Source organism: Pyxicephalus adspersus, chromosome 6, assembly GCF_032062135.1.
Source record: "Pyxicephalus adspersus chromosome 6, UCB_Pads_2.0, whole genome shotgun sequence".
Lineage (NCBI taxonomy): Eukaryota > Metazoa > Chordata > Amphibia > Anura > Pyxicephalidae > Pyxicephalus > Pyxicephalus adspersus.
In genome coordinates, this window is record NC_092863.1 from 41,470,399 (window position 1) to 41,480,657 (window position 10,259).

General features: G+C 34.2%; 2 protein-coding genes across 2 annotated transcripts; one reads left to right on the forward strand and one right to left on the reverse strand.

Annotated features, from left to right (window-relative positions):
* Positions 1-276: 276 nt before the first annotated feature.
* LOC140332720 (olfactory receptor 5V1-like) lies at positions 277-1,209 on the reverse strand. The gene has a single exon (XM_072413914.1). The coding sequence runs from the start codon at positions 1,207-1,209 to the stop codon at positions 277-279; it is 933 nt and encodes a 310-aa protein (XP_072270015.1).
* Positions 1,210-7,994: 6,785 nt separating this feature from the next.
* On the forward strand, positions 7,995-8,957 carry LOC140332721 (olfactory receptor 6B1-like). The gene has a single exon (XM_072413915.1). The coding sequence runs from the start codon at positions 7,995-7,997 to the stop codon at positions 8,955-8,957; it is 963 nt and encodes a 320-aa protein (XP_072270016.1).
* Positions 8,958-10,259: the final 1,302 nt, after the last annotated feature.

Genomic DNA, 10,259 nt, shown 5'->3' on the forward strand with positions numbered 1-10,259 from the left:
GTTGTAATTTGTTTTAGCATTTGATCGACAGGTCCACTGTTGTGTTTTTTTTTCCTTCTTTTGTTGTTAGCCTAACTACTGAATTAATGTGATTATTTCCACGTTATATCAGGTCATGCCCAAAAAATAAAAAACACATACAAACACGTGCAAAAAAAATAGCTTTATTACCATACATGTTTTAATTGGTTTTAATTAAAAAAAAAATAAAACATACAGCAAGTGTCTTTCACATGACATAAATATAGAAAATGCATGCATTATTGTATTCAATAACTAATTTGCATGTATTTTCCTAAATATTATTTTCTGAACAGATTCCTTAACTTCTTTGTTTCTTAGACTGTATAATATGGGGTTAAGCATTGGAATAACTATGGAGTAAAGAACAGCAATTGCTTTGTCCATGTTGGATGAATTTCCAGTAGAGGGTTTAAAGTAGGCAAATATTAATGTGCCATAAAATAACACCACAACAGTTATATGGGCGGCACAAGTTGAGAAAGCTTTCATTTTTCCTGCAGCTGTGCGTATTTTTAACACTGCCAAAATAATGAATAAATAGGACCCAAATATAAAGATAAAACAAAATACTCCTAAAATAACATCGGTAACAATGAGAACTAGCTCATTAATACTTGTGTCAGAGCAAGATAATGCAAGCAGTTGTGGAATTTCACAAAAAAAGTGATTAATTTTGTTAGATGCACAAAAAGATAGACGAAATGTACTTGATGTGTGATACGTTGAGCTGCAAAATCCAAATGTCCACACCACAGCGGACATAAAAAAGCAAGCTTTTTTGCTCATAATAGTCTTGTATCTCAAAGGATTACAGATTGCAAGGTAACGGTCTATTGACATAATGGTCAATAAGAGAAACTCTGTGTCCATTGCAGCAGTAAATACAAACATTTGTACAACACATCCTTGGAATGATATAACCTTGTGTTTAGAAAAGAAATGGGCCAACATGTTTGGGATAGTGGATGTTGTGCATACTGCATCTAAAAAGGAAAGATTACTAAGAAAGAAATACATTGGTGTGTTCAGTGCTGGATCAATGTTTGTTATAATAATTATTATAAGATTTCCAGTCATGCATATTATGTACATAAGAAAAAAGACAGAAAAAAAAACTACCTCCAGTTCTGGAGGAATGGAAAGTCCAAGGAGAATAAATTCAGACACAGTGGTTTCATTGTACATTCTATGCTATTGATTGTATAAGCCTGTAAGAATAACATAAGCAACATTTAAAATACATAAACATGTCTGCAAACTAATGCCATCTAATGCCAAGATTATATTTATCTGAATATTTATCAGAACATAAAAAGCTAACATTTTTTCCAATAAAGGGTGAAAAGCAACATTTTACTAGATTTCATATCGTAATAGCTTTTTGCTATGGAAAGAATGGTTAGCAAAAATTTGTTAAATTGTTACACTGAAGCAAACATATGTTGGCTTTATACCTTTGATATCATCAGAGAAACTAAAGGTGCCTAAAGACATAACATACTTTTCAGGATCATATAAAAATGATATTCATTACTCCCCTTTGAACCTACCACAAATCCACTGCTTAATCCAGTTCAAAAGAACAGTCAATTGCCCTTGAATACCAGGATTAAAAAGAAGGTCTAATCAGACTAAAAAGTTAACAAATGAAACTATTAATATAAACCGGTATATAAAAACCCAAAATATACAATTAAAATAGATAGACTCACCTTTTATGAAAAAGCAGACAACAAATACAGTTAAAAAATGTTAGATTTATACAAATATAAAAATTTTGTATGCTTGATAACAATATTACATTACATCTTAGGAGTGGATCTTTAGATGTATAAAATAAATTATTCTCTTACCGCAGATAATGAAGTGAAGTCTCATTCAAGAGGACTCTGTGTTATGTCTTGCCCTCTATTTACACGTTTTTTGAAGTCGAGGGAATCATACATGTGAGAGTATTTAAATAATCTCAATTCCCTAAATTTTTGTTGAAGCCCTTGAGTAAATCGTAACAAACAACGCAATTGTTCCATTAGTGCCCATGATTTTTGAAAATAGAAATAATAAATCAAACTGAGGATTGTTTATAATTATGTAGATAATATTTTGAAGATCAAAATGAAAGTACATTCATTTGTTCATATTTATTTATATTTTGATAAAAAATATTAAAGCTACAATGCTTAAAAAACAACATAAACATAAAACATACAACCTATATTTGTCTTAGTATGCCTTTAACATGTGGATCTCCTAAAAAAAATTACAAAAAAAAAAGATAATAGTATAAGAGTAGCAAACATTTTTTCTATGCTTTTTCTAATGCTTGATTGTTTTTTTTTATTCTTCAAAAAGCTGCACAACTTTCCTAAGGTTGAATCTTTAATAGTATATCATGATGGTGAGCGTTCAATTGTGTTTAATTGTGTTTATATATTTATTTATTTGTTTGTTTATTTTTGCTATGTACTATATGTATTTAAAAAAAAGGTTTCCCAGATATTCTTTTAGTACATGCATAATGGGTTTTCTAAAGAGACAACACAATTATAGTAGCATACCGGTACTTTGTCCCAGATTGAAACTTTGTATAGCCCTTTTTGGGAATGTATGAATGAGTAGAGATAAATCACTGTTCTTACTCATTCAGCAACATTTAAAAATGTGCCCTTTAGCCACTGATCTAGGATAGTCTTAGCTAAAAAGAAACCCAGAGTTCAATGTGCTGTCTAAATATATAACAAAGTAAAATTGTATAAAAGTAAAAACTATAAAATCAAACTAAAGTGTTTACACTTTTAGTAGTCATTTTTTATTATACTTACAAAGAATTAAAAAACAAATCATGTAACTCCCACATATTATCATTTAAAACACTTTTAACCTAACATTTGGTTAAAATAATGGATATAATGGATAGTTTAGTAATCGCTGCCTCATGGTCTAGAATCATTGGGCTTGATTTATTAAAGCTCTTCAAGGCTGGAGAGGATACATCATCGGTGAAGATGGGTGATCCAGCAAACCTGCAATGGATCTGGTCCAGGATTCAAAACATTTGCTAGCAAATAGCAAATGACTGAATAAATCCATTCCAGGTTTGCTGTATCCTTGCTAAAGAGCTTTAATAAATCAGGCCCATTGTCCTGACCACTAAAGCCTGTGGTAAAGAAAATGCAACAAATCCTAAAATAGTCATAAATTAGCTTGTTATTCATCTCCCTGTTAACAAATGTATTTAGTAAATGATTAAATAGTGGTCTTCTTTTTTCTGTTACTTCTTTTGAGTAATTTGATTGAATTGACTTAGTATTAGGGATGAGAAGAGAGCTGCTGTTTTAATTTTTTTTATTATTTTTTATTTGTTTTGTATTTTTTCATAGAGGGTATTTTTATTTTGTTTTTGCTTGAGTTGGTTTGAGGTACTGTTGCTGTTGACATTCAGGCCTCCCATCAAATCAAATGTATAGTCTGAACATTGCTTATGCAGTTCAGTTTTGCTCCTTATGCATCAAGGACCAGCCAGGGGAGAAATAGGAAGTTCTGGCAACCACAGTTCACTCTGACTGCCTGACAAGCATGCTGTTGTACACGTGGATTACATGATATATGCCCCAGCCCAGACCCTATAAAAGTCACCAGCAGTCATTTTAGTGCCATGGTTTTTACTTTTAGTCAGGGCTCTGTTTATATCTTTAAATAGAGAAAATCACTGGAATGTTAGGGAGCCAATCTGCAGTTTTGTTCTGCTGCACTGGGAACTGGAACTTAGGAGTAATAGCTTATTAGGGATGAGTGAGAATGCTTCATGCATTCTCGTGAAAATTTCCTCGCATTTCTGATGGGTCCGCGCAATTTCGGCGCACCGCTTGAGCGTCATCAGGATTTTACTTTCCTCATCAGAAAGCACTAGAGGTTTTGAATGGGGAGACTTGTCCCCATTTAACCTCGAGTGCCAGGGATCGCACACTGAGCTGATTAATGATTATTGAAAATAATGGAAATTCTATCTCGTTTGGCGAATTTACACCAGCCATTCTCGCTTACAATTTTGGTAAGCGCGAACGGCCAAATTCACTGCAAGATCGAGTTTTAAAAACATGCTCGCTCATCCCTATTGCTTATTTGTAAGGTTTTTTTTACAATCCCTTTTAAAAGCGAATAGCTTTTTTTTCCCTATGAAGTGGCCCCTGGCTGCAAAACACATAGAGCAATCAAGCAAGTCTATACATTTGAAATGTATCCATTTCAGTCTCAATTATAATTTATTATATACAAACACCTCATTAAGAAGACTCAAATAGTTAAGTCTAAACTAAATTTAACAAAAAAAAAATCATCTTGTGTTTCCACATTTAAATCTTTGCCACTTCTATCATAGTATGATAATGGGCTGTAGTCTTTGTCCTGTATAAGTACACTTCCGTGTGATTCCTGCTCAGTTTTTTTATAAAGTTAGACCTTACCTGATACTTGCATGTCTATATTTAAGCCAGCTGCCGAACTTTCCAGCTAATTGCATAGCCTATGAACATAGTATTGTCACCAAAATTGCTGGGGAATCAGGGAACCTGCCTTAATATGTTGGAAAAGCATATCACTTTTCCCTAACTCATAGGTAAAGAATAAGGAGAAGACAAATACTTTTATCCCCAGTGCCCAGCAGACACCAGTCCCTCAATCTAACACCACACTCCTCATCTAAAGCATGTCCCCGCTTAGCCTCGGAAGGTTAGCTGTCCCAGCACACGGTTGCCCCTAGGACTTTTATGTGCAAAGGTTGGTGTCTGGAGAAGGACTGGGGGAGCATCAGCAACCAAAAAGAGAAGGACTGGGGACACAACAGGACATCAAACAGTCCAGGGTCATGAACCAGGTAATCCACTGATATTGCAGTATACTGTAGTCCAAAGAGGAAAGTCCATGAAAAAAGCCAGGAAAATACACAAGAAATCAGTCCACCAAGCAAGGTATTCAAGGATAATACAAGCAAAATTGTGTCACAGGCAAAGGTCTGGTCCAGACAGCGAACAATCACAGGGTCAAGAAACAAGCCAGCAACAGCAATTCCAACAAATGGTCACACCACTGGCAGATCAGCCAGGCTAAATGCTACAATGGGCAACTGGTGCCTGGGAGCTAAGAACCTATAAATGGCCAATAGCCAATGGCAGGGCAGGATCATATGAATCAGGAACTAAAGCACTCATTGGCTACAGCACTTAGTCTAAATTGCCCTCCAGCTGCATACAGTCTCAGCGAAGTAGATACTAAGAACATTCACAGCTAAAGATCTAACGCTAAATGGGGATGCTGTAGGGGCAGGGGGCCCTAATTAACAGCTAAAGATCTAAAGCTAAATGGGGATGCTGTAGGGGTTAGGGGCCCTAACTAATTTCCTAATCTCCTTTGTTGCTGTAAGGGATGCCTTCGGCGGGAATAAACAGGGTGCACTGAACCACTTTGGCTTACTGCATGGGATCGCAGGACAGATAATCCTCTCCTAACATTTAGAAGCCAGACAGGAGTTAACTTGTATCTAACTTTAGCACATTAGCATAATAATGCTGTGCATCATCATATTTTGAACAAACAGCAGCAATCCAAAACGTCTCTGTTTGATTCTCTATTTTGGCAGTGGCTCATATTAAAACTCATTTGTTTCAAGAAAACTTTGTAGCAATCTTTGCAGAGAGCAGCAAAATAAAGGTTACAGAATTCCCCAAACTCCTAGCACAGACACAGACACTTCCTATGGGTTTTCCTAGGCCACTTATGATGATCCAGGTATTCTGACAGGTGAAGTAATAGATTTGGTGGCCAGGCTGTGGACACGGCAATCTCTTCTGCAGCCCAAACTCCAGACCCAACAGAGGAATATTCTTATCAGCCTCCTAAAGGCTGACTTTATTCCTTATCAGTTTCCCCTGGAGCGTACGACCACCCCAGTCCCCATAATAGTTGATAAACGTCACCTTCCCAACACCTTAGTAGTCATTCTTGACCATAATCTGTCATACATAACTTTAACAGTAAAATAAAAATTACCCTAGGTGGTTTATCCTGTAATTCAGGGTTGGCAACCACCAGACAGGTAGATAGTAGCTCTGCTTTGCCCATCTCCTCCAATAATTCATTTAAGCTCTTGATTTGTGTTGTGGCCTTTTCTTGCATGTGTACTCCCCCAATGTGAGCTATAGTACAACAGAGTATGGGGTGGTACAGGTAGAGGCAAAAACTGTGACTGTGTAGGTCTCAAAAAAAAATAATAAAAGTGAACAATGAGAGCCAAAAAAATTTGACTTTTTAGACTTTTTAGATTCCAAAAAAATAAAAAAGTGTAACACAAAATTGTAATTCTTTTATTACAAAAAGGATAAAAGTCTACATTGGTTTTCTCCTCTGAAAAAATGCACATCAATGCATGAAAAATGCATGTCAACTCAAATTGTGTGATCCTAATTTAAAACCTACACATGACCGTAGCAAATTGCAAACTATGCTCCGAAGTATATCTGAAATCACATATCATGGTAGATCTTCAAGCATCACAGGGAAGTGAGAAGGGATCCCTATCTCTCTAAGTTCTCCTACCCCTGCTACAGTTGGTTAATATTTAGCAAAATGAGAGAATTGACAGCTATTTTGAAATATAATTATATTGTTTTCATTTAAATGATACAATGACAACACCCAAAATATTACCTAGAACACAATGTTCTGTTTTTTTCAAGTTTTTGGTGGACTTGTTTTACAGGTTTAAACATTTTGCTTGCAATAATATTGGCTCATAGGAGATGAGGTAAACAGATTATTTATAGAATATTTAGCAATTATTTTGATGAAATTATATTATATATTCCAGGAGGATCTATTTTATAAAATCAATTCTTTGCCTTTGAAAGCCACGGGGAATTATATGCAGTTTTATAAAAGGATAAAAAGTGAGAAGAGAAAACCCATTATGGTAAACTTTTTATATTCTCTGTCTCAAGACAAGAGATTTTATTATATGTTTTAAAGAAAAAACATTCCTTTATTACCTTGCATTATTGTAATAGTCATAGTGAACTACAACATTTTTCGGAGAAATTTTGTAATAAATATGCATAAATATATACTTTAATTCTGTGAAAGATCAATTCAGTCTGACAATAAGAAGATGAAGTGAATTTGGGTTAAAGGGAGACCACAGTCCTAGCATCTGATGCAGTTTTGAGGGGTTCAACTTGAAAGAGTTAAGAGTGTTACACCCACCAACTGGTCAGTTATGTTATTATTGTTAATTATTAAAGAGTGATCAAGACATTGCCTTTAGAAATCATCAGTTGGTACCCAGCATAGGAAAAACTTCTGTGTTGTCATTAAAGATTCCAGTAGGAGCAGATCCTGATATTTACAACACTTTGATGCTCTATACCTAACTGCTTGGACACCACCACTACCACAAGTAAGTAAACACATACATTACTGCACTGGGTTGGGAATCACTGCAGGTGAAAGGGAAACATGTGTTGGGGGTTAAGGATAGGGGGTGAGATTGGTGGCTACAGAAGACTAAATATGGAAAAAAATGAGAAATATGAAGAAGACTGCTTCCAGTTGAAGATTACAGAGTCTACAAGACTTCTTAAACACTAGCTGTAATATAAATTTTCTCCTTTCAGTCCTGGTAATTTTATCATTCAAAATTGTTATAAATGTTTCATAAGAACAAACAATTTTTTTTTATCCTGTCAAAGATTTGATAGCTAATAACGTTTTATATTTATATATTTTTTTAACTTTTATTGCTGTTTAATAAAGTTTGGGGTCTTGAATTATTATTATAAAATACTTTTATGTTTGTACTACCTGGCCAGATGCCCAAGACACCTCAAATAACAATTTAAAAATCTGTATTCAGCCCACCACAACCCATAAAGCATATAAAAATAAATTTGATAAAACGTAATACATTTTTTTAAATTTAGATGTATGTTAATCAAAGCACGCCAGCTGAATTCATAATCTTGGGGTTTCCCGGTTCTCTAAGTATGCAATTTTTTTGCTTCCTGCTCTTACTGATAATATACCTGTTAACACTTATGAGTAACTTTGTAATCATCATTACTACATGGATAGAAAGACGCCTGCACACACCAATGTATTTTTATCTTCGTAATCTCTCTTTTCTGGAAATTTGTTATGTTTCTGTTACTGTTCCCAAAATTCTCACCACCATTACTTCTCATGGAAGATATATTTCTTTCCCTGGTTGCATAATGCAGTTGTTTTTCTTCTTCTTCTTGGGATCTACAGAATGTTTCCTATTTGGAGTCATAGCATATGACCGATACTTAGCTATCTGTCAACCACTGCGTTACACAACCTTGATGAGTTATACAATGTGCTGTAGTCTTAGTATATGCTCTGTTATTGGAGGCTTTATTACAACCTTCCCACACATTGTCTTAATCTCTCAACTTCCATTTTGTGGGAGCAATATCATTAACCATTTTTTCTGTGACTCTCCTCCCCTTCTTCAGCTCTCTTGTGCGGACACATACCTAATCGATATGATGGATTTTTTGTGTGCTTCCTTAGTAATTTTATTATCTTTTTTGGTGACTTTGATTTCCTATATTTATATATTTGTAAAAGTCCTAAAGATACCCACTAACAGTAGAAGAAAAACGTTTTCTACCTGTTGTGCCCATTTAATTGTTGTGTTTATTTATTATAGTACAGTTATATTTATGTATGTTAGGCCCAAAGTAAGTTTTGCTTTCACACTTAATCGAGTAGTTGCAGTTTTTTACACTGTGATAACGCCTTTATTAAATCCTATTATATACTGTTTAAGAAATAAAGAAGTAAAAACTTCTATTAAAAAGCGATTGGGTTTTCTAATGAACTGTTACATAGCAAAACTATCTATTGAAGGAAATGTATAGTCTGACTGTAAGTATATTGATATTTTTATATTTTATTATGGTGCTAAGTCAGGTAAATATTATATATTGCATATAAATATTATGGGCTTTGTTTATAAAACAGAGAATCTGACATTCCCTCAAACATTCCCAGGTGGGAATCAGTTAATGCCATTGAAACACCTGGAACTGAAGATTCCCACCATGTTCAAAGGAATGTCTGGGAGAATCCTATGTATTCTTATATTCAGCCAGTTAATAGAGCAAAGGGTTTAATTTCATGTATTTTCCATGTTTTAATGTTGCAAAAAAAAAAAAAAACTTGTTGATTACAGATCTTAGTAGCGTTATCCAAAATATATGCACACAATTAGAAGAAGTTTGTCTGAAAGCAAACCATTTCTACTGTTATTCATAAAACCTATAGTGCTCTAGGAATCCAAGGGTATATTAATAAACAATTTGCATGATAATGAATTTTAAAAGTGCATGTCATATTTGTCTATATGTGTGAATTGGGCAACATTTACTAACTATTTCAAGGGTAATTTAAAGTAATTTAAATTTGTGCTAAGGGAGAGTTGGAATGTTCTTGAGTTCAATATGACCATTACTATTGAGGAAGCATAGCAGTATCAAAAGTTATTATTACTTGAGCTAGAAATAGCTGAATGTACTTTAATAAAATTATAAGGTATTAACTAGAAGTGGCTGAACATACTGGACCTGATTTATTAAAGCTCTCCATGGCTGGAGAGGATACAAGGTGATGCAGCAAACCTGGAATGGATCTGGTCCAGGATTTAAACCATTTGCTAGCAAATAGCAAATGACTGAATAAATCCATTGCAGGTTTGGTGGGTCAACCAGCTTCACCAATGAAAGAAGATGAGGAGATTGTGGTTAGAAGAAGGAAATGGTGAGTTGTCAAGGTGGCAGAGGTTGCAAAGTTTGGAAAATACAATATCTAATTTGTGTCTGGCAATGTGTGGGGCTATTTATGTTCTGTGTCAAAGGAGAACAAAATAGAAAGCAGTGTGGCTGAGGAAGAATGGTTGGGGTCATCCACTGCAACTCTAACCTTCTGGGCGGTTCATTTCTGTCTGGATTTATATGTCTAAAAGCAGTACATTGTCTTTCATGAAAATTTATTTTACAGTATAATATAATAGTATGAGTATAATAAAGTTTAAAACACAAAATCATGTCAAAATAATACATTAAATAAATAAAAATATATATATATAAATAATAAATGTAATATTAATATTTGACATGATTTTGTGTTTCAAACTTTATTCTTCTCATATTATTATATTATAC

Bases quoted from the DNA above. Each gene is read 5' to 3' on its own strand.
- LOC140332720 (XM_072413914.1), bottom strand. From the start codon at position 1,209: ATGTACAATGAAACCACTGTGTCTGAATTTATTCTCCTTGGACTTTCC.
- LOC140332721 (XM_072413915.1), top strand. From the start codon at position 7,995: ATGTATGTTAATCAAAGCACGCCAGCTGAATTCATAATCTTGGGGTTT.